Source organism: Hylobates moloch, unplaced genomic scaffold (genome assembly GCF_009828535.3).
Source record: "Hylobates moloch isolate HMO894 unplaced genomic scaffold, HMol_V3 SCAFFOLD_21, whole genome shotgun sequence".
Lineage (NCBI taxonomy): Eukaryota > Metazoa > Chordata > Mammalia > Primates > Hylobatidae > Hylobates > Hylobates moloch.
The window spans coordinates 42,794,018-42,818,596 of record NW_026652296.1 but is presented as its reverse complement, the minus strand read 5'-3'; the positions used below and the strand labels follow the sequence as shown (position 1 = coordinate 42,818,596).

At 41.0% G+C, this 24,579-nt stretch overlaps 3 protein-coding genes across 8 annotated transcripts in view; 2 read left to right on the top strand and 1 right to left on the bottom strand.

Annotated features, from left to right (window-relative positions):
- Positions 1–5,591, bottom strand: part of DZANK1 (double zinc ribbon and ankyrin repeat domains 1) — a 92,133-nt gene extending 86,542 nt beyond the window's left edge. For 2 of the 5 annotated variants that reach the window (XM_058432847.1, XM_032142119.2), the window contains exon 1: positions 3,093–4,735. In XM_058432847.1, coding sequence (XP_058288830.1) covers positions 3,093–3,201 — 109 coding nt within the window. In that variant the 5' untranslated portion in view covers positions 3,202–4,735. Of the gene's footprint in view, positions 1–3,092; positions 4,736–5,155 lie in introns of those variants that run through there. The other 3 variants (XM_032142116.2, XM_032142117.2, XM_032142118.2) reach the window with 3 other exon arrangements.
- POLR3F (RNA polymerase III subunit F) lies at positions 5,543–23,336 on the top strand. Of its 2 annotated transcripts, none has more exons than XM_032142111.2 (9): positions 5,543–5,719; positions 7,101–7,218; positions 11,378–11,445; positions 11,931–11,998; positions 13,634–13,746; positions 18,577–18,720; positions 18,937–19,044; positions 20,168–20,359; positions 22,061–23,336. In XM_032142111.2, exons 1-9 carry the CDS (start codon positions 5,658–5,660, stop codon positions 22,136–22,138), a joined length of 951 nt encoding a protein of 316 aa, XP_031998002.1. In that variant the 5' UTR covers positions 5,543–5,657; the 3' UTR covers positions 22,139–23,336. The 2 variants fall into 2 exon arrangements, with proteins under 2 accessions (XP_031998002.1, XP_058288831.1); XM_058432848.1 differs by lacking the exon at positions 5,543–5,719 and adding an exon at positions 6,618–6,638 and having other exon boundaries at positions 22,061–23,335.
- LOC116460851 (small ribosomal subunit protein eS27-like) lies at positions 7,874–8,198 on the top strand. The gene has a single exon (XM_032142113.2). The coding sequence runs from the start codon at positions 7,902–7,904 to the stop codon at positions 8,154–8,156; it is 255 nt and encodes an 84-aa protein (XP_031998004.1). The 5' UTR covers positions 7,874–7,901; the 3' UTR covers positions 8,157–8,198.
- Positions 23,337–24,579: the final 1,243 nt, after the last annotated feature.

Here is a 24,579-nt window from a genome sequence, read left to right as displayed (position 1 = left end):
GAATACCTATTATGTACCAGACATCATTCTAGGTATAGGGGATATGCAAAAGTATATCTGAGGGCCTCCTTGCATATGCCCTGTACCTAGAATGGTCCCTGCTCCCGTGGAGATTATGTTTTAGGAAGGACACTGAAACAGTAAACAAACAAGGAAATATAGTTTGTCAGGTGGTGATTAAGTGTTTGGAGGTGAAGCAGGGATAAGGTCTGCTCAGCAAGCAGAGGAAGGGGCAGGGAGAAGAGTAAGAAGAAGAAACATTTTCATATGTTTAAGAGACCTTTATATTTCCTTTCCTACAAAATGTCTTTTCATCATTTCTCAAAAGAAGATATACAAGTGGCCAACACACACATGAAAAAATGTCCATCATCATCAATCATGCAAAGAGATGCAAATCAAAACCACAGTGAGACATCATGTCACATCAGTCAGAATGGCCTTTGTTAAAAAGTCGAGGACTAACAGATGTTGGTGAGGCTGCAGAGAAAAGGGACACTTATACACTATTGGCAGGAATGTAAGTTAATTCAGTCACTGTGGAAAGCAGCTTGGAAATTTCTCAAAGAAATAAGAGTTGAGGCCGGGCACGGTGGCTCACATCTATAATCCCAGCACTTTGGGAGGCCCAGGCAAGCAGATTAAAAATACAAAAATTAGCTGGGCGTGGTGGCACGTGACTGTAATCCCAGCTACTCCAAAGACTGAGGCATGAAAATCACTTGAACCCAGGAGGCAGAGGTTGCAGTGACCCAAGATTGCATTACTGCACTCCAGCCTGGGTGACAAAGTAAGACTCAAAAAAAAAAAAAAAGAAAGAAGAGTTGAAATACCATTCAAGCTAGCAATCCCATTACTGGGTATGCACCCAAAGGAAAATAAATTGTTCTACCAAAAGGACACATGCACCCATATGTTCCTCACAACAGCAAAGACATGAAACCAATCTAGGTGCCCACCAATGGTGAAATGGAGAAAGAAAATGTGGTACATACACACCATGGAATACTATGCAGTGATAAAAAAGAATGAAATCATGTCCTTTGCAGCAAATGGATGCAGTTGGAGGTCATAATCCTAAGTGAATTAACACAGGAACAGAAAACCAAATACCACGTGTTCTCACTTATAAATGGGAGCTAAACATTAGGTACAAATGGACATAAAGATGGGAACAATAGACACTGGGGACTACTAGAGGGTGGGGAGGGCTGAAAACCTACAGCGATGCTCGCTACCTGGGTTATTGGCTCCATCATACCCCAAATCTCAGCACCACACAATATACCCAGGTAGGAAACCTGCACATGTACCCCCGATCCTAAAATAAAAGTTGTAAAAGAAAAAACAAAAAAAGGTCTTTTCATATCCTTTGCCCATTTTTCTTTTGGTTACTGTTCTTTTTGTTACTGAATTGTGAAAACTATTTATTTATTTGATATTTACTTATTAGGGAATTTTGATACCCTACCATTCATATCATCTTTTGTCAATAGTCACCCAACTTCTTCTAAGAATTATGGGCACGTATATTAAAATGTTTAATGTGGTTTGACAGTTTAAAAAATTGTATCAGCTTTTAAGCTAAAGGAGAACACAGATAATAATACATATGCTTAGTTAGAACTCTTGGTCTAAGCAGCACAGGGGTCATATCATAAATGCAGATAGCTTGTATACATTTCAGTTATTAAAATATATAATTGATAAAAAAAGGCAAAAATTGGGATTTCAAAGTCTTTTTTACACATATATTTGTTCACGTTTTACCTGTGAAACTTTCCTTATGTTAATTATGTATGTGTATGTATATATATGTGTATGTGTACATATACACAAATATTTAAGAATTTGAAGAATAAATATTAGCAGGATATACATTCACTGCTTTATTTCTTCTTCTTCTTTTTTTTTTTTTTTTTTTGAGGTGGAGTCTTGCTCTGTCACCCAGGCTGGAGTACAGTGGCGCGATCTTGGCTCACTGCAACCTCTGCCTCCTGGGTTCAAGCAATTCTCCTGCCTCAGCCTCCCGAGTAGCTGGGATTACAGGCACCTGCCACCACGCCTGGCTAATCTTGTATTTTTAGTAGAGACAGGGTTTCAGCATTTTGATCAGGCTGGTCTCGAGCTCCTGACCTCAGGTGATCCACCTGCCTCGGCCTCCCAAAGTGCTGGGATTACGCACATGAGCCACCAGGTCTGGCCCTCACTGCTTTATTTCTGTAGTTACAGTTGAGATTTATTTTCGCATTACTATATGCCAAACCCTGTGCACCTCATACATACACGAACCTATTTATCCTCGCAATGGCTCTAAGAAGTAGGTATTATTATTCCTGTCTTACAGTGAGGAAACTGAGACTCAAAAAGGCCAAGTAATGTACCCAAGGCCACTAGAAGTTGTCAAGGCAGGGATTAAGTCTCCAACCTGTCTCACTGGAAAGCCTGTATTAGTAGGTCAAATTTATTATACCAGCTAAATAATAAGCATATTGGAAAAGTTTGGGGAAGCGCTGGGACTTTTTTTTTTTTTTTTGAGACGGAGTCTTGCTCTGTTGCCTAGGCTGGAGTGCAGTGGCGCAATCTCGGCTCACTGCAACCTCCACTGCCCGGGTTCAAGCAATTCTCCTGTCTCAACCTCCTGAGTTGCTAGGATTACAGGTGCCCACCACCATGTCTAGCTAATTTTTGTATTTTTAGTAAGACAGAGTTTTGCCACGTTGGCCAGGCCGGTCTTGAACTCCTGACCTCAAGTGATCCGCCTGCCTCAGCCTGCCAAAGTTCTGGGATTACTGGTGTGAACCACCGTGCCCGGCCAGCACGGGGACATTTTACCTTGGCTAAGGTAAGTCAAGACATTGCTGAAACTATACAAATGAAAGGTTGGTCAAAGCTAACCGTTTTAATCTAAATGTATACCACTCTATAAACCATCAATGTACAGCACTGTCTCAAATTTTAGAAGTTTTACAAATTTCCCAAAAAGCTAAGCAAAGAGTGACAAAGCAGGCAAAGAGATAAACCAGCAACCAGATAACACAAGAAATATGACAATGTTATTTTGAACAATTTCAAACATATGTGATTCTTACCTGATTTCATTTCCAAAAGCGTATTGTTATCAATTTCATGGTTAGCTTTTCCAGGCTGAGGCACTCGTAGTGGTATGATCTGAGGGACACACACTGAACCAGCAGTCATTTTCTCTCCATATATATATATATATAAATTCCAGTGTGCACTTATAGCTGTACACAAAAGCTGAAGAGCAGCACTTAATTTAAATGCAGCAAAACCAGTTAAAATGAGAGAATACTGTTAACATGGCACTACAAATATTATTCCCTTTTTAATTGAAATAATAATTACATTTCAGCTGTATTTGCTGTTGAGGTCTTGTGTGGGGTTTCGATTATCTAAATACCTCACTTCTGAGAAAAGCGCATGAATGAATGAGATGGGGGAAAGGAGTTACTTTAAAAGGGCAAATTAAATGAGTAAGGCAAAACAGAGACTATCACTAATGCTCTGACTTGAGTTCCCTCTAAATCATTATCGCCTTTTCCTGCCTCTGGTGTGTGTCAGCTCTCTTGGCTTCAGGGCAAGTCATCATACAAGGGGAACAGAAATAATTCTGTGTGTACCACAAAATGTTAGTTAGAGCTAACTTTTTTGGGAAAGCTCCGGGTTCACAGCCTTGCCATTATTATCAGAGCAGTTCTAGTATTTGAAAGCTGCAAAAACACTTTAGAAGGACTGCAGAGTACTACTTCTCAGTGGAAAGGAAGTTTGCAAGAATATAAACAGTGACCAATAAACACAAGCCTCCCATTCCATCTACTGTATTTATAAATCCTGGTATTAATAATTAACTACCAGTATGAAAGCCTTACTGGTCTTTTTGGAGGTGAGGGTGGGGAGGAAGGTTGTCATAATTTTTAATGCACAGAAGGTTTCAGGGGGAAAAAATGCTCACCTTAACACGACAACCATTTACATCTCTGTATTGCCTTTTCAAATTTCATTAAGAATCCATAGATTTTGCCCAATTATCATCTACATATTCATTCCATTTTTATAGTCTACTTCTTGCATTCTCACTGTATTATTTAGTTTTCCATGTACTTATTTATCCATTTGTGGCTGGGCATTTAGGCTATTTCTAGTTTCTTTTTAGTTTTGCCTGTTGCAGTTCTAATAATGCTGATCTGAACATGTCTGCAGTTTGAGCTTTGTCACAGACTGTATTCTCAAAAGTGGGGTACCTAAATTTAAGGGGTGAACTTAATGCCTTGTTGGATAGTTCCGGATCGAGGGCCAAGAATATAAACTACAGACACTGACAGCACAACAATAGCTCCTATGGGAGTGTGGCTGGACTTGAGACTTGCCCATGGTCGCATTTCCATTCAAGTGAAAGGCAGATAAAATAAAAATAGTTGGCCGGGCGCAGTGGCTCACGCTTGTAATCCCAGCACTTTGGGAGGCCGAGGCGGGCGGATCACGAGGTCACGAGATCGAGACCACGGTGAAACCCCGTCTCTACTAAGAAATACAAAAAATTAGCCGGGCGTGGTGCGGGCGCCTGTAGTCCCAGCTACTCGGAGAGGCTGAGGCAGGAGAATGGCGTGAACCCGGGAGGCGGAGCTTGCAGTGAGCCGAGATTGCGCCACTGCACTCCAGCCTGGGCGACAGAGCGAGACTCCGTCTCAAAAAAAAAATAAATAAATAAATAAATAAATAAATAAATAAAAATAGTTGAAAAATTCTAAATAAAAGATATGTAGGAGAGGAAGTAATTCGCGAGGGTCAACTAGCATATGCCCTTAGGAAGCTGGGGTGGCCAGTGGGCCCCACGCAAAGGGAATCAAGAAAAAGGCGGATCCGCCAGGCCCAAATGGCAACGTGCAGTCAACAGGATCCGCAGACCCCTCAACTCTCCCAACGTGGACCGCTCCCTCGCAGCCCGGATCCGGAACTCCGTTTGGTTGTCCCCGCCCATCAGGGGCTGCCAAGAACACCTGAATCCCTTCAGCTGGAGTAAGGGAAGCTCTTCCCCTCCTCTAGCCGCCCTCCTCTTCCTCTAACCGCGGAGCCCGGGATCGGGACCCCTAATGCATCTCTGCCGCTCCCAACCCAGTCGCCGGCCTCTCACCGCCTCTTGCCTCCTCCTTCGCAGCCGCCCGGGTTACCACAGGCGCTGCGAGCCGCGTCCCGCCTACTGGGAGCTGGGCAGATGATTGGTGGAAACGCAGCTTCTTAGCAACTAGGCCGGCCCCTGCAGCTCCGCAGGGAGCCTGGTACCCGCCTGGAGTTCCTTTCCCAGTGTTATCCCATAGGCATCCAAGAATATTCCTTCACAGAGTTGCCAAGTGCTAAAAGTTGGTTTCCTAGCTCAGAATGAAGGAACCAGTCTTGTGCGTCCGATGGGCATTGACATTCTGGAAAACAAGAATAAGAAGCTGTAGCGGCGCCTGTAAGTGGGCCGGAGCAGGCGCGGCTTGGCCACCTCCCGCCGAAAGGCAAGGAAGGACCGGCTGCGACACAAGGAAGAAGGCCCCTCGCCCTCGGCAGAGCGCTATCCTCCACTGGTTCCCCGACTTGCTACGGGGCTGCTTCGTGCATCTTTCCCCATAGGCGTGAGGAACTGCGCCGTCATGGCGGAGGTGAAGGTGAAGGTGCAGCCGCCCGACGCAGATCCGGTCGAAATAGAAAACAGGTAAACCAGTGAGGCTCCGGCTTGGGACTGCATCAGGCGCCCAGTCATTTGGGCAGCCGGACCCCTTCTCCCGGATCCCTTGGGAGTGGCCGGAGCGGGTTGGGTGAGCACGCGGGAAAACGATTGCGGGGTTCTGGACCCACTTTTCCTTCCCATCCTGGGAGAGCAGAACTCAAGAAGTTCAAAATGGGTTTGACAACTTGCAACTTTGTGTAGCTGGCTGGCTTTGCCCTGATACTTTTGGGGAAGTTGTGATGATGCGCTGCCTTCCTACTTTGACGTGATCAGTGCTTTGAGAGGAGACCCTAGGCTTTCCTTCCCCGTAGAACACTTGTGAATGCGTGTTGTGATCCAGGATCGCTCTTGTCACTAAGGGAACGTCTATGACAAAACGTTTAGGCGGAGTTAGGGCGCAGTTGGTGATTACGAAGTAACATTAAGCCAGGTGGTTTCAGTGCAGTATTGAACTCAAGACTTTTAGGACACCCAAAGCCTCTGCCACTTTTATTTTTATTTGTTTGTTTGTTTATTTTTGAGACGGAGTCTCGCTCTGACGCCAGGCTGGAGTGCAATGGCGCAATCTCGGTTCACTGCAACCTCCGCCTCCCGGGTTCAAGCGATTCCCCTGCCTTAGCCTCCCGAGTAGCTGGGACTACAGGCTCGCGCCACCACGCCCGGCTAATTTTTTGTGTTTTAGTAGAGACGGGGTTTCACCATGTTGTCTGGGATGGTCCCTTCTGACCTCGTGATCCGCCCGCCTCGGCCTCCCAAAGTGCTGGGATTACAGGCGTGAGCCACCGCGCCCGGCCCACTTTTATATTCTTTACCGAGGCACTGCCACTCTTAGATTATCACGTAGTTTTAAAAGACCCAACTTTCTCAAACTGTTAGGAATAATACATTTGTTGATGTTGACTAGGTGAAGATTTTGACTTTTTTTGTTTGGTAGATATAATTCCAAAAACAGGCCCCATTATGGTGAATTGTCATAACAAATTTTGGCTTCCCACCAGAAACATCTGCATTTGCCTCCTGCTTGCACATTTATGGCTTAACTTTGTCATGCTTATTACACCTGAGAAAACTGAAGTCTCAGCTTTAATATTTTTTCTGTGATTTCATTAGACTTTTGCTGTAATTTAAAGTTCTTATTAGTGAGGAAAAGAAATTCTTCTTAAATAACAATAATACTGTAAACATGTATTTAGAAATAATCTTCTTCAATTTCTAACATGCTTTGATCCAAAACCATCACAGAAACCCAGATTGTCTGCCAAATGTGAAAAGGGCACAATTTCAAACTATTCTACTTGTATTTTTACCCCGACTGTCTCTTGAAACAGGTAACCATGAAGGATAACATTAATATCTTTGTTTCTAGGATTATAGAATTATGTCACCAGTTCCCTCATGGAATCACAGACCAAGTAATTCAGAATGAAATGCCTCATATAGAAGCCCAGCAGCGGGCAGTAGCCATCAATAGGTTGTTGTCTATGGTAAGGTGAATCTAACTATTTTGCATAATTACTGATATGCTGATTATCACTTGTTTTTATTATGTAGTTGTGATGGTAAGTTTCATGTCAGCTTGACTAAGATACAGGATTCCTAGATATCTAGTTAAACATTTTATTGGAGTGTCTGTGTGGGTGTTTCTAACAGGTTAGCATTTTGAATTGGTGAACCGAGTAAAGTAGATATGGGTCCAGTGTGGGTGAGCATCATCCAATCCATTCAGGGCCTAAATAGAACAAAGTGGCAGAGGAAGATTGAATTCACTCTTTGAATTCAATCTTGAGCTGGGCTATGAATCTTGTGCCCTCAGCACTCCTGGTTCTCAGACCTTCAGACTTGGACTGGCATCTACACCATCAGCTCTCTGCTCTCAGCCCTTTGATCTCCAACACCAACTTTCCTGGGTCTCCAGCTTGCGGAGGGCAGATGATGGGACTCCTCAGCCTCCATAATCACGGAGCAAATACCTTCTGATGCATCTTTCAAGAGAGAGATGTATCCTATTGGTTCTGTTTCTCTGGAGAACCCTAATACAGCAGTCATAAAACGAGAAAGTGTGTTAGGTTTGACTGATAAGACTCTAAACCAGGAAACAGCTCAAACTACCTAAATTGAAAAAAGAAGAAATAGCTTTCCGGCGGTGACGAGCTACCCACACAAGAACATGCCTCTCGCAAAGGATCTCCTTCATCCCTCTCCAGAAGAGGAGAAGAGGAAACACAAGAAGAAACGCCTGGTGCAGAGCCCCAATTCCTACTTCATGGATGTGAAATGCCCAGGACGCTATAAAATCACCACCGTCTTTAGCTATGCACAAACGGTAGTTTTGTGTGTTGGCTGCTCCACTGTCCTCTGCCAGCCTACAGGAGCAAAAGCAAGGCTTACAGAAGGATGTTCCTTCAGGAGGAAGCAGCACTGAAAGCACTCTGAATCAAGATGAGTGGGAAACCATCTCAATAAACGCCTTTTGGATTAAAAAAAAAAGAAATAATTATGCATTATAAGACAAATGAAATAAATGCATTATGTTATAACTGTTGTATTTATTAATTGCCACTGCCATACATAGGCCTAGTCTGTTCTCACCTTCTGTTTGCTTCCTACTGCTGGTGTTGGGCCATTTCCTATAAAATATACCACCCCCCTCAACCCCCTGATTTTCCTATGAGTTGTCACAGAGCCCAGTTATCAGGGTTTCATTCTCCACATTGTCACTCTGAGCATTTCAGGAAGCAAGAATGAGTCCAGTTGAATGAAGAATGTTGGGCCTTGGGGAGGAAGTGCAGCCTCAGCCCCCAGTGACATTGCATGGAATTTATCAGTGAAGCCATTCTCCAGCTGTCCAGAAACAAACAAGCAAGACTGTCTAAAAACCCACCTAGTGGTGCCTGATGCACTAAATCTTTCCTTACTTTGCCTCATCATCAAAACATCCTTTTCCTTAGAGCATTTCAGTTTGGCTTTAGTAGCAGTTAGGTTAAAGAGTTCTACGCCAAGGCCTCATCTGAATGACTGATTTGTTTTTTAAGTCTACTAATCTCGTTGGATTTCCAAGGGCTCTGGATGTGGAGATTTGGGGTCCGATGTATCTTTTCTTAAACCTTTCCCATCAATTTCCTAGCTCAGGAGTTGGCAAACTTTTTCTATAAAGTGCCAGACAGTATATGTTTTAGGCTTTGTGAGCCATATGATTTCTATCACAACTACTCTGTCATTTTAGGAAGCAGCAGCCATGGACGATGATACATAAAGAAATGGCTACAGCCATGTTCCAACAAAACTTTAGTTATAAAAACAAGCTGCGGAGCAGATTGCTCACCCCTGTTCTAGCCCAAAGACAAAGGAATGTTGCTGATTTCTAGTTATTTCACTGTGATGAAGGTCTTCAGCTCTGGGAAAGACAGAGGAAGGGATTCTGGGAGGTTGTAGCAGTGGAAAAAGTTCTTTTTTTCCTCTCATCGCCCTCTCAGCTCTTTCCTTCTGACTGAAAGTCATCTTTAGCACCTCTCTTTTACCACCTCTGCCACCACCCACCCACTGCGAGTCCTATTGGCTATAGGTTGTATGTAGGCAGTAGTAGAGCTATCAAAGGATATTAAGAAAGGGAGTGATTATTAATAAATCATGTAATGTTTCTGATTTTAGCTCTTAAAAAGAGTTCTTAAATTTGCTGTCCACACCCCCTCCATTTCTGTCCCTGGTACTGCATCATGTTCAGGCTCATGGCTTTTACCTGGACAGCTGCAGTAGCATCTTAACTGGTTTCCATGACTCCATCTGTCTCAGAGAAGCCAGCCTGATTTGGGATTACAGTCATGAGCCACTGCGCCTGGCCCCTGATCTGTCTTAAATGCAGGTCTGACCAAGGCACTCTACCACCTGCAATTTGTTTATACTGGAGATTCAAGTTCAAACTCCTGGGTTTACCACACTGAGTCCCTGTACTGCTCACCAGGCTCATCTCCACCACTCTACTTCAAAAGTTAGGTTTCAGGAGGAGCAGATTGTTTTTGGTTTCCTGCCATATCATGCTGTTTCATGCCTCAGGACTCATGTTGTTCCCCTGCTTAGAAGGTTCTTCTTATTCTTTACAGATGACTAACTCATTAGTACTCAACTCTGCCATTGCCTCCAGGAAGTCACTGAACCCCCCCCAGGTTGGGCCACAGCCTGTTCTCCGAGTACCCAATCTGGGAGTTCAGGGTGGCTTTACTTACCTCTATCTTAATGCCAACCAGATGGGTATTGAAGTCAGCTCTGTGTTTCCCTTTTAGAATTAATGTTGTTCCCCCAAACACCTATCATAACACCTGGCACAGGACAAGTATTCAGTAAATATTTATAAGCTGGATAAATGACCAGAGCCTCTGGATTGGGCCTTGTAGTCCTACTTTGCCACTTCGTGGGGTCAGGGAACAGAAGGAGTGTGTCACTGTTCATTCAGTATGTAAATCCATTTCCAAGTCATGAGTATCTGTTTTAAAACAAGGGAATGGGCCGGGCACAGTGGCTCATGCCAGTAATCCCAGCACTTTGGGAGGCTGAGGTAGGCGGATCACTTGAGGCCAGGAGTTCAAGATCAGCCTGGCCAACATGGCATAACCCTATCTCTACTAAAATACAAAAATTAGCCAGGTGTGGTAGCACGAACCTGTAATCCCAGCTACTCAGGAGGCTGAGGCACGAGAATCACATGAACCCGGGAGGCAGAGGTTGCAGTGAGCCGAGATTGTGCCACGGCACACCAGCCTGGGTGACAGAGTGAGACTCTGTCTCTAAATAGATAAATAAATAAACAAGGGAATAGCGTCCCTCTCAACTGTGGCTTTCCAGTACTTCCAGAGCCTAGTGGTATAATTATCTGGGTTCTCCTAAGTTCAGACCCAAGGAAATTCAGGAGCATGACAGACATACTTTATTTTACTTTTGATTTGCTATATAAAAACAATACTACTCTAGTCCTTTTATTCATTGGCTGACTTCAGTAAATGTCACTATTAACTTTTTTTGTTTTTTGTTTTGTTTGTTTTTTGCTTTTCAAGATGGAGTCTTGCTCTGTCGCCCAGGCTGGAGTGCAGTGGTGCGATCTCAGCTCAGCCTCCCATGTAGCTGGGACTACAGGCGCATGCCACTGCACCTGGCTAATTTTTGTATTTTTAGTAGAGACAGGGTTTCGCTATGTTAGCCAGGCTGGTCTCAAACTCTTGACCTCAAATGGACCACCTGCCTTGGCCTCCCAAAGTGCTGAGATTACAGGTGTGAGCCACCACGCCCAGCCATTAACTTTATAAATTTTATTTTTCACTGTGCAACAGAATATGCCTATTTAGTCTTTATTTCAACTTCTTATTTATATAAATTATATTTTTATTTATTTTATATATGTAATTTGGATTTATATTGATTTTGAACATACATTGTTATTCTCAAGCTGCTTTTTAAAACTTCTTTATGCATTGATCATATAACCAAGCCAAGATCTAGCCTACAGGAAATTGTTAGTGATATTTTGAAAAATTTTGAGATTAAAGAGCAGGTTTTGAAAAATTAAGAATGTTAAAGAATGCATCAACATTTGTCATTTGATTTAACATATCTCCAAAATAACTGACTCCTGTTTTCTACTGTCTTAAAAACTAGGGTCAGTTGGATCTCTTAAGGAGCAATACGGGCCTTTTATATAGAATAAAGGACTCTCAGAATGCTGGGTAAGTACTTGTTTTTTTAATTTTAAGAAAATGTTTATTATTGCAAAAGTATGTGTTGGGAATAAAGCTAATACAGAATTACATAAACCTGTCCTGTGTATCATCCCTGCCTCCTATGATATATTCCATTTCTCAGAGGTAATGGCTCTTAATAATTTAGTATATAGCCTTTCTTCTAGCTATATATAAATACACATAGATGATTATATATTTATATATAATCTTTCTCTTTTTTTTTTTTTTTAACAAAAATGGAATCATGCTATCCATTCTGTTTTGCAACTTGTTTTTTTCACTTACTGTATCTTGGACATCTTTTCATGTTGGTACACACAGCTCTGTCTCATTCTTTTTAAGGTAAGCCTTTCTTTTGGTAAATATGTCACTGCGGTGACCTTGTCTGCTAATTTTGTTTAAGTAGTGATGTAGATTATTAGATTATCCTATAGTCTTTACCTTACTAATTTTACTTTATTCCACTACAGTAAAATGAAGGGATCCGATAACCAAGAAAAACTAGTATATCAAATCATAGAGGATGCAGGAAATAAAGGTAAGCATGTGAAAGATGAAGCAGAAAAAAACATTGCCTTTGGAACTAGATATAGGAATCCAGATCTCAGCTTCCCAGGGTAGAACTCAGTGGACAGAGTATATTGAGGAAGGGAATACAACATACAAATATAACATGCATGTGCTTGAAGGACACCCAAGAGTAAGGCCATTGTTGCCTTGAAAGAGACAAGAACTAGAGGGCTGTGGCCAGGGATGGAAAAAGACTTCTGAATTCTGAGCCACATGAATGTATTATCTATTCAAAATAAATAAAATTTAAGTTTTTTAAAAAAAAAATCTGTACCTTCTAGCTATATGACCATGGACAAGTTACTTAAACTTTGTGAGCTTCAGTTTCTTTATCTTATCTATAAATCGTGGATGCTAACACCTCTCGTTTTTGCAAGGACCAAAAGGAAAGCCGGTGTAGTGTAGCAGTGTCTTAACGGATGTCCCTCAGCAGCTATAGTTCCTCTTCTACCCCCTTGAAGAACTGTATCTAAATTGCAATCCTAAGTTATAATAATTTGGGATCTATTTGAGTCATTGATATTAGCTGGAAAAATTGAGATGTAATCTGAAATTACATAACTAATTCTTATATTTATTAAAATTAACATTTTTAAAAATAGTCCTATGAGAAGGCCATTCTGCATAATTTTTTAATCTTCCTATCTCATATGCCATTACATTGGGAAGAAAATAAAGCAAAATATTTACATAATTCGCTTTCCATATATAACACTTATTTCCTTCTTTGAAAAAGAAATCATTGCTTCTCACACAGGGCTTTTAGCAGCCATAAGAACTCTAGGCTTCCTTTTTCCATCTCACAAATACAATGTTGTATAAATAATGGATTACATTCATGCAGACACTCATCTAAAGAGTGTTTTTGTCCCACTTGAGGATGGCAGTTGACCTTGACCCAAATTTAAGTTTGTATTTCACATTTACAATCTAAAATGAAAATATCAGAAAATAGAGATAAGGGTACAGATGATATAATGCCATTGCATCCGTGATTTTTCCTTCCATTATAAAAACGTCCTTTTAATAATTTTCTTTTCTTTTTTTTGAGGTGGAGTCTTGCTCTATTGCCCAGGCTGGAGTGCAATGGTGCGATCTTGGCTCAGTGCAACCTCCGCCTCCCGGGTTCAAACGAGTCTCATGCCTCAGCCTCCCAAGTAGCTAGGACTACAGGTGCACGCCACCAGGCCCGGCTAATTATTTTTGTATTTTTAGTAGGGACAGAGTTTCACCATGTTGGCCAGGCTGGTCTTAAACTCCTGAGTTCAGGTGACCCACCTGCCTCGGCTTCCCTAAGTGCTGGGATTACAGGCATGAGCCACCATGCCCAGCCCTTTCCATAAATTTTTTAAAAGTTTGCCACACTGGGATTCCAAGAAATTTCTAGTTAGAAATTATAAATCATTATAATAAGTCTTACAAAGCATTAGACTTATTGTTTAGCATACTTTTGCTACCTTAGCCAAGGTTCTTACCTCTAAGTCATTTCATTTTTACTGTTAGCTTTATACTGCTAGCTTTGGAATGATACACAAGTTAGAGGAATAACATTAAAAATCCATGAAAACCATAGTTCAACTTATTTTTCTTTACTTTCTCATAGGAATATGGAGCAGAGATATCCGCTATAAAAGTAATTTGCCATTAACAGAAATCAACAAAATTCTGAAGAATCTGGAAAGTAAAAAGCTTATCAAAGCTGTTAAGTCTGTAGCAGTGAGTAGTCCTTTCCTCAAATATCCACTTAGATATGTTGCTTCAAGTTTTTATTCTTGAAGTTATGTCATGATTTAGAACAGCTGGTCAAAAAAGACTTAACAATTTAGCTCATGTTGGATTGGTTTGGAGATACTGCTTAGACTTGTCCCTACACAGTTAGTTCTTGGTGTCTCACCCACTCAAAAATCTAAAAGTACTTTACTGTCTTCAGTGAAGAATCTTTGGAACTGTGAACATTTTTCCTAGATTTTGTGGTGTGTAAGATAATTTACTTTATCCCGACATACTAGCTTTCTCATTCAACAAAGAGTGTTTGCTGTGTGCCAGACACTGTTCTGAGTGCTTGGGATACATTAATGAACAAGTCGTAGAAAGATCCCTGCCTTGGTAGAGCTTCTCTTCTAGTACACATGTGTTTTTCCTGCTGCTCATCCTGCCCCACCCCTGCTCCAGAGCTGGCTCCCTCGGGGACATCTGCCCCTGACCTCACTGATTTAGACATCAGAGGAACTGAGATTCTCCTAGAATAAAGTTTGCTTCAATACACATTTCATAAGAATTAAAGCTATAATTCAAATTTTACAATTTCAGAGCTGTTAGGTCTGTGGCAGTGAGTAGACCTTTCCTCGAATATCCACTTACATATGTTGCTTCAAGTTTTTATTTTTGAATAAAACAAGAATTATAAGAATTATAACATCACTTATAAGAATTTGATGCTTATTAGTGATTTTATTTATCAGAATAGCATTTCTCTTCCACATTGTTTAATGGATAATTTCAAATATATACAAAGGTAGAAAAAATCATATAATAAATCCCTATCATGTAGCCTCATTTTGTCAGTCTTCCTTCTACATCTTTATGTTTAATAACAGCTTTGCTGAAATATAATTCATCATTCATAACACAGAATTCATTCAGCCTTTTAAAGTGTAAAATCTTTGGATTTACAGTCACTGATTTTTACTATAATCCAAGAGTTGTGCAACCATCACTGCTGTCCTAATTTTAGAATATTTTCATCACCCCCAAATGTGGCCACTAGTATTTGTTTCCCAGCCTCTCTTTCCACAGGCCCTAACAAAGAATAATTTATTTTCTGCCTTTATTATAGATTTGTCTATTCTGGACAGTTCCTATAAATGGAATAATAGAATATGTAGTCTTTTATGTATGACTACTTTGACTTAACATGATGTTTTCAAGATTGATCCATATTGTACTTCATTCCTTCTTACTGCCAATGAAAATTCCATTGTATAGATTTATATCACCTTTTGTTCATTCATCCATTGGTGAACTTCTGTGTCCTTTTAAGGGTTAAAATAATCTTAGATCTCGGTGTAAAGTGCAAAACTATAAAACTTTTTGAAGAAAACAGAAAATCTACATGACCTTGGCTTTGTTAATGAATTCTTGGACTACAACTCCAATAGTAGTCTATGAAAGAAAATGTTAATAAGTTGGAGTTTATCAAAATTTTTTGAAAACCTCTGCTTTGCAAGACATGTTAAGAGAATGAAAAGACAAGTTACACACTAAAAGATATTTGCAAATCACATATTTGATAAAGGACTTGTCTCCAAAATATACAAAGAACTCCTAAAATTCAGCAATAAGAAAACAACACTTTGGGAGGCCAAGGCGGGTGGATCACCTGAGGTCAGGAGTTCAAGACCAGCCTCACCAACATGGTGAAACCCTGTCTCTACTAAAAATACAAAATTATCCAGGCGTGGTGGCACATGTCTGTAATCCCAGCTACTTGGGAGGCTGAGGCAGGAGAATTGCTTGAACCCAGGAGGCAGAGGTTGCAGTGAGCAAGATTGCACCATTGCACTCCAGCCTGGGCAACAAAAGCGAAACTCCATCTCAAAAACACACACACACACACACACACACACACACACACACACACACAAAGAAAACAAATAATCCAACTAAAAATGAGCAAAAGATCTGAACCTCACCAAAGAAGACATACAGATGGCAGATAAGCATATGAAAAGATGCTCTACATTATTTTTCATTAGAGAACTGCAAATTAAAATAAAATTTAGTGTAGCGAGATACCACTACACACCTATTAGAATAGCTAAAATCTAAAAATTGGTAATACCATATGCTGACAAGATACAGACCAAGACGAACACTCATACATTGCTAAGAATGCAAAATGGTACAGTCCCTTTGTAAAAAAAACTGGGCAGTTTTTTACAAAACTAAACAGAGTCTTACCACATCGTCCAAAGGTCAAGCTCTTAAGTATTTACCCAACTGATTTGAAAACTTATGTCCACATAACTACATGAATATTTATAGCAGCTTTATTCGTAATCAGCAGCTTTATTCACAATCAAAAACTGGAAGCAACCAAGGTATCCTTCAATAAGTGAATGGATAAACAAACCAGAATAGTATTCAGTTATAAAAAGAAATAAGCTATCATGAAAAGATATGAGTAAATCTTAAATGCATATTGCTAAGTAAAAGAAGCCAGTCCAAAAAGGCTACATACTGTATGATTACAACTATATGACATCCTGGAAAAGGCAAAACTAGACAGACTAAAAAGATCAGGGGTGAGGGCAGGGATGGTAGGGAAAGTTGAATAGGTGAAGCATGAGAAATGTTTCTAGGGTGGTGAAATTATTTTGTATGACAGAAGCATTAACCAAATTTGGAAGCCCACCCAAGCTTTGCTGTCCAAAGTTTTTATTAGGGTTTCATTATACAGGCACGATTGATTGAATCCTCAGCCATGTGAGTGAATTCAATCTCCAGCTCCTCTCTCCTCCCGAGATTGGACTGATGTCACATGGCCCAAAGCCGCAACCCTCTAATCATAATCATGTGGTTGGTCTTTTCAGCATGGACAGCTCCTATCCTGAAACTATTTAGAGTCCTATCAGGAGTCACCTTGTTAGCATAAACAAAGTCTAGCCAAAATTTTTTTTTTTTTTTTAAGACATGGTCTGGCTCTGTTACCCAGACTGGAGTGCAGTGGCACAGTCACAGCTCACTGCAGCATCAACCTCCTAGGCTTACGCCATCCTCCCACCACAGCCTTCCAAGTAGCTGGGACTATAGGCACATGCCACCATGCTCAGCTAATTTTTGTATTTTTGTAGAGACAGGGTTTTACTGTGTTGCCCAGGCCTGTCTTGAACTCCTAGACTTAAAGATCTGCCCACCTCAGCCTCCCAGAGTGCTGGGATTACAGGCATAAGCCACCATGCCTGGCCCAAATTCTTCATGTTTACAACCCAGTGAAATTTGGGTTCCTCAGTGTTGAAGTGAGCAGTTACAGACAAACAAGGGAAGTTAGAATGATCCATGTAGTAATGGATTAGACTTGAAAACATCAGTATGGACTCTTATGTAATTGAATATAAATAATATAGATGGTTATATTTAGAAATATTGAGTATAGCTATATATATACAAGAGTTAATATGCACACATAAATCTCGTGCTGCCAACTGAGAAGGCCTAGAAGTGATGACATCCCGATGGCAATGAACACATCTAATGCCCAAGTCGTGGTTTCTAATACTATAATGCAATAAAATAAACATATAGAAAATGCTCCTGACGGCTGGGCATGGTGGTTCGTGCCTGTAATCCCAGCACTTTGGGAGGCCAAGGAGGGTGGATCACCTGAGGTCAGGAATTAGAGACCAGCTTGGCCAACGTGGTGAAACCCCATCTCTACTAAAAATACAAAAAAATTAGCTGGGCATGGTGACGGGCGCCTGTAATCCTACCTCCTCGGGAGGCTGAGACAGGAAAATTGCTTGAACCTGGGAGGTGGAGGTTGCAGTAAGCTGAGGTTGTGCGCCATTGCACTCCAGCCTGGGCAACAGTGAAACTCCGTCTCAAAAAAAAAAAGAAAAAAAGAAAAGAAAATGCTCTTAACATCTTGTAGTGCTAGAAAGTAAAAAAGTGCTAAAATAGCTGGACATGGGGGGGCTCATGCCTGTAATCCCAGCACTTTGGGAGGCCGAGGTGGGAGGATCACAAGGTCAAGAGATCTAGACCATCCTGGCCAACATGGTGACACCCCCGTCTCTACTAAAAATACAAAAATTAGCTGGGCATGGTGGCAGCGTGTGCCTGTAGTCCCAGCTACTCGGGAGGCTGAGGCAGGAGAATCACGTGAACCCAGGAGGCAGAGGTTGCAGTGAACCAAGATTGCACCACTGCACGCCAGCCTGGGTGACAGAGCAAGACCCTGTCTCCAAAAGAAGAAAAAAAGAAAGTGCTAAAATACACACACACACACACACACACACACACACACACACACACACGATGGGAGCATATCAAAGGGATACAGGAACCAAGTGAAAAGCTTCCAATGCCCAAAGCATTCCAAAGCTTCCAATGTGGGAATAACAATGAAGTATTTGAATGTAAATCAAAGTATAAAATAAATACTCATGAGTCCATAGTGATAGAAATATGGCGTTTGAGAAATTGTCACAACTAAAAGAAGCCTGAGAGAGATGACTGAATGTAGTATGATGTCCTGGATGGAATCCTGGAGCAGAAAAGGAACATTAGGACTAATGAAATCTGAATAAAGTATGGCATTTAGTTAGTAATGATTTATCAATATTAGTTCATTAATTGTGACAAGTGTACCACACTAATCCAAGATGTTAAAAATAGGGGAAACAGCATGGAGTATATAGGAGCTCTGTGTACTATCTTTGCAATAATTTTGTACATCTTAAACTGTTCCAAAATATAGGTGTTTTTCTTTTTGTTTTTGGAAATTGTTATCTTATAAACACATGAACTGTGCATGTTCTTTCCTAGGCCTCAAAAAAGAAGGTGTATATGCTCTATAACCTGCAGCCAGACCGGTCTGTGACTGGTGGAGCCTGGTACAGTGACCAGGATTTTGAATCTGAATTTGTAGAGGTGCTTAACCAACAGTGTTTTAAATTCCTACAGTCCAAGGTAAGGTCTGATTGAGGGAACATCACTGCAAACCCTCTTGTAAAAAGTTTTTCACAAAGGATTTTAATCTATCATATTTTATAGGAATTAAAAACCTGAAATTGGGCATTTTTACTAAACTAAATATGTTCTGCTGTTGGTTTGACTCAGTATAAAGTGTATTCAGAAAACACACCAATATTCTTACTTACATTTCTTATGTTTCAATTCTTATAGGCAGAAACAGCACGAGAAAGCAAACAGAACCCAATGATACAAAGAAATAGTTCATTTGCCTCATCACATGAAGTGTGGAAATATATCTGTGAATTGGGAATCAGTAAGGTCAGAACTGAATTTCATCTTATTTTTTAAAACTTACTCTTTGTCACATACAATGTATTCCAAACATGTATTTGACCCAGATTGTTTTTTGTTTTTTGTTTTTTTTTGAGATGATAGCTACGAACATTCTGCAGAATCCACTTTGGGAAGATACTGTCCTGTATCTTAGGCAAAGGCAGTCACTGCCATTGGGCATTATCTGAACTGATACTCAGCTTGGGACACTGATGCTTTTTTTATTTTTTTGGAGATAGGGTCTCATTTTGTTGCCCAGGCTGGTTTTGAACTTCTGGACTCAAGTGATCCTCCTGCGTTGGCCTCCCAAAGTGCCACTGTACCCTAGCCTTTTGAAATTCTTTTTTTAAGGACACTGATGCTTTTCACAGTGAAGAAATCAAAGTGGCCATTTTGGACATGTCACTTTAATTTCTTGGGCCTCAGATTTCTCATAAAAACTAGGAACTTGGACTATTTGATGTCTAAAGTGCCTTTCTGCTCAAGCATTTTATAAATCTCCAATAAATTCCTGCTAAAGAAATGTTATTTTTTATAAGATTTCTAGATTTTACTTAGGAAGTAAAGATACCAGAAAGTGTCAAACTCAACATGAGCTTAGAGTTCTGTCCCTGGCATCTCAGTGGTTTGTGCTAACTTGGACTATTGTTCCTCCTCTTTGTGCTTTAAATTACTCCACCCCAGCATAATGTTTCTCCCATTTCACAGCAGAATTATGACCCTTTACTGTTTTATTTATTTATTTGAGATGGAGTTTGGCTCTTGTTGCCCAGGCTGGAGTACAGTAGTGTGATCTCAGCTCACTGCAACCTCCGCCTCCTGGGTTCAAGCCATTCTTCTGCCTCAGCCCCCCGAGTAGGTGGGATTACAAGTGCCCGCCACCATACCCAGCTAATTTTTGTATTTTAAATAGAGACAGGGTTTTGCCATGTTGGCCAGGCTGGTGTCGAACTCCTGACCTCAAGTGATCCACCCGCCTCGGCCTCCCAAAGTGCTGGGATTACAGGTGTGAGCCACCGCGCCCAGCAACCCTTTACTGTTTTTAACACCCTCCAAGTGGATGTCTCCCTGTCCTATATGTGTCCTTTCTGATGTATCCCTTTTTTAGGTAGAGTTATCCATGGAAGACATTGAAACCATCCTGAATACACTCATTTATGATGGAAAAGTGGAGATGACGATTATTGCTGCAAAAGAAGGCACAGTTGGCAGTGTAGACGGACACATGAAACTGTACAGAGCAGTCAATCCAATCATCCCTCCCACGGGTTTGGTCCGGGCACCCTGTGGACTCTGCCCGGTGAGTTAAAGTGGCTTCACTTTATACTTGACTGCCCCCGGGTGCAAATGCCACATTAAGAAACAGAGCAAGCATACCTCAGTTTTCTCAGACTCTTAGGGTTGACCAAGAGCTATTCAAACCTCCATGAAACCTTGATGAACAGACCTTTAATGAACACATCATTGCTTTACTTTTTTTTTTTTTTTTTTTTTTTTTTTTTTTTTTTGGTGAGACGGAGTCTCACTCTATCACCGAGGCTGGAGTGCAGTGGTGCGATCTTGACTCATTGCAACCTCCAACTCCCAGGTTCAAGCAACTCTCCTGCCTCAGCCTCCTGAGTACCTGAGATTATAGGCGCCCACCACCACGCCCAGCTAATTTTTTGTATTTTTAGTGGAGACGGGGTTTCACCATGTTGGCCAGGCTGGTCTCGATCTCCTGACCTCAGGTGATCCCCTCAGCCTCCCAAAGTGCTGAGATTACAGGCATGTGCCCCTGTACCCGGCCCCCGCTTTACATTCTTTCTTGGAACAACCACATTAAGGATATTTGCGTTTTCTGCTCTTGGCCTTGAAATGGACACTTTTTGATGAGGGCTAATCATTTCACCTAAATAGGGCAGAAAATGAGATTTGTTGAGAACCTACCTTGGGCCAGATGTGTCCTTGATGATTTCCATAGGTGGTCTCATTTAATCCTCCTTACGTTCTTGAAGCTAGTGGTGTTATTTCCCCTTAAAACTGAGGGAGCTTAGGCTTAGGAAGACATAGGGGCATACAGCTTAGAAGTAACCGGGATTCAAACCCAGAGATCATGTCTTTCCCCTGCAGCATGCCCCAGCACTCCTCCTTCATTCGTTCCCAAATATTTTAAGTGCCAACTCTATGCTCTAGGCACTAAGGATACAAGAGAAAGCCAGAGACACTGTCCCAGGCCTCATGGCATTTATAGTCATGAACCTGTGTGTGTTTTATTCCATTATACCAGCCTTTGTCTATATGCCTAAGCTCTCTATGCCTTGGTTTCAATCCCTAGACAAAAGGCTAACATTAGGAATTCTATTTTACACCCTTCACAAAAAGGTAGCTAAACATGAAAAAATCGGTTAATCAAAATTAAGTCATTCATATATATATAGGTCTCCCTGCCCGTATTCCTGTGTTACCTGGTGATAGCCTTTTGCCCAGCAGACAGGTGAGCATGGTCATCTTAATGCCACAGTAAAAAAAAGCCTCTCTACTACTCCTAACCTGATGATCACAAAGCAGGCCCTATTATAGTATGTTCTTCCCCCACACCTCCCCGCCAAGATGGAGTCTTGCTGTCGCCCAGGCTGGAGTGCAGTGGCATGATCTCGGCTCACTACAACCTCCGCATCCCGGGTTCAAGCAATTCTCCTGCCTCAGCCTCCCAGGTAGCTGGGATTACAGGTGCCTCCCACCACGCTCAGCTAATTTTTGTATTCTTAGTAGGACGGGGTTTCACCATGTTAGCCAGGATGGTCTTGATCTCTTGACCTTGTGATCCGCCCACCTTGGCCTCCCAAAGTGCTGGGATTACAGGCGTGAGCCACCACGTCCGGCCATAATATGTTCTTAAATACAGTCCTAGTCCCTTTCAGTTTGAAAGTTTTGTTTTTAATCTTGCTTTAAATAAGTGGTCGGGTCTTAGATATTTTAAAACTTTAATTTGAATATAATTTTTTTTTCTTTTTTAAAGGTTTTTGATGACTGCCATGAAGGTGGTGAGATTTCACCATCTAACTGTATTTACATGACAGAGTGGCTCGAATTTTAATAGAGAGCTATGAACTTTATTGACATTTTGCAAATGAAGTTACTTTGGGAGCAGATAATTTAATTCATGATGGAACATCAAATCTCCTTGAAAGCAAACTTCACAATAATGGATGTAGACTTGCTGCTATGAAAACATATTTTTTTATTTATGAAGACTAAATTTATATTGGTAAAATAGCCAGTAGAATATGAAAGAAATAAGGTTAGTAGTGAAATTCATTCTTCAATAAAGAAAACACTTTGAAACTCCGGAGGACCACATTTTTCAAGACTTCTGATGGGGCAAGGAAAAAGATGCCAACATACCTGTATTTACCAAGTACTATGATCATGGCTAGAGTATAAAAATGTTCTTTTTAAAGTTATTTATTAAGTTCTTCATTGGAAGTTTTTTTTTATATCTGGTTCACTACCACCATTTCTGTTTCCTACTTTCTCAGTGGTTTCATTGAAAAGAAATTAGAAGTGGTTAAAGGCAGGAATAGCAAGGGAGTGCAAACTTGGGGTATGACTGGGGGAGAGTGGAACATGCCTTTTCCGCACAATATTAATTCCTTTTTATATCAGAAATGTTCTTTTAGGAGATTATGCTACCATACTTACTTCAAACCCAATGACTACTGTCAAGGATATATTTTCAGTATATAAATATCATTTTCATTCTAAAGAATATTTTCACTGTTCCTTCTTTCTTAGTCTTCTGTTTCACTCTGTAACTCAAATGTATTCTTTGTTAGAATTTACCCTAGATTCTTATTTAATGTCTGCAGTGGACTGAATGTTTGTGTGCCCCCAAAATTCTAATGTTGAAATCTCATTTCCAATGTGATGGTATTTGGAGGTGGGGCCTTTGGAAAGTGGTAGGTCAGGAGAGTAAGAGCCCTCATGAATGGGATTAGTGCCCTTATAAAAAGAGACCCAGAGAGCTCCATCACCCCTTCTGCCATGTGAAAGGGAGAAGACAAACATCCACGAACCAGGAAGTGGGTCCTCACCAGAAAACAAATCTGTAAGCACCTTGATCTTGGACTTCCCAGCCTCCAGAATTGTGAGAAATAAATTTCTGTTGTTGATAAACCACCAGTCTACGGTATTCTGTTATAGCATTAACTAAAACTAAATATACTCCATGCCCTCCACTCACACTTTATTTTGAGAGAAGGGATAACATTCTTTTTTTCTTATTCTGTTTTAGATTTATTTCCCCTCCTTATTCTGTTCTAAATCATGATGTGATGTGTCTAAGCAGAAAGCCATTATAATTGTCCTCAGTTCTAATAGTACTTTCAGTTCCTATGGTCAGCCACATAGAAAACACTAGGTTATTTGATGTATTGTTGCACAGAAGTTGACTGTAGGGCTTTTTAGAATTTCAGCTTCATATTTTCACTTTGTAGCTCCACTTAGAAGTTTCTGTATCCAAGCCAAAAACATGGGACCCATGGAAAGGTATTCAAGCTCCACTAGTACTGAGGGTTGGGTTCTAATACCAGTTTGGAGATGCTCTAAGTGGATATCAAGAAGAGTTAAAGATAAATGGTATCAGTAAAATAAAATTCAGGCCACATTCTGTGAATTAGCATTTGATGACACTAGCTCTTTGTAACAAAAATTATTTCAAGTATTGGATGTACATACATATATAAGATATACAGCCTTTTGGCCGGAACCCCCATCTTCCAGTAATTCGCCAAAATGATGAACATAAAGGGAAAGAGGAGAGGCACCCGATAAATGTTCTCTAGGACTTTTAGAAAACATGGAGTTGTTCCTTTGGTCACGTATATGCGAATCTATAAGGTGATAATCGTAGACAACAAGGGAATGGGTACTGTTCAAAAAGGAATGCCCCACAAGTGTTACCATGGCAAAACTGGAAGAGTCTACAATGTTACCCAGCATGCTGTTGGCACTGTTGTAAACAAACAAGGGCAAGATTCTTGCCAAGAGCATTAATGTGCATATTGAGCACACTAAGCACTCTAAGAGCCGAGATAGCTTCCTGAAATGCATGAGGAAAATGATTAGAAAAAAAAAGAAGCCAAAGAGAAAGGTACCTGGGTTTGCCAGGGATGGTGGCTCACGCCTGTAATTCCAGCACTTTGGGAGGCTCAGGTGGGTGGATTACAAGGTGAAGAGATCGAGACCATCCTGGCCAACATGGTGAAACCCTGTCTCTACTAAAAATACAACAATTATCTGGACATGGTAGCGTACACCTGTAGTCCCAACTATTCAGGAGGCTGAGGCAGGAGAATCGCTTGAACCTGGGAGGCAGAAGTTGCAGTGAGCTGAGATTGCGCCACTGCACTCCAGCCTAGTGACAGCAAGATTCCGTCTCCAAAAAAAAAAGAGAAAGTTACCTGGGTTCAACTGAAGTGCCAGCCTGCTCCACCCAGAGAAGCACACTTTGTTTTTTTTTGTTGTTGTTGTTTTTTT

Coding starts and splice junctions, on each gene's coding strand:
- POLR3F (XM_032142111.2), top strand. CDS start 5,658: ATGGCGGAGGTGAAGGTGAAGGTGCAGCCGCCCGACGCAGATCCGGTC. Junction 19,045..20,167: donor GTGAATTGGGAATCAGTAAG/GTCAGAACTGAA, acceptor TCCCTTTTTTAG/GTAGAGTTATCCATGGAAGA. Junction 20,360..22,060: donor CACCCTGTGGACTCTGCCCG/GTGAGTTAAAGT, acceptor TCTTTTTTAAAG/GTTTTTGATGACTGCCATGA.
- LOC116460851 (XM_032142113.2), top strand. CDS start 7,902: ATGCCTCTCGCAAAGGATCTCCTTCATCCCTCTCCAGAAGAGGAGAAG.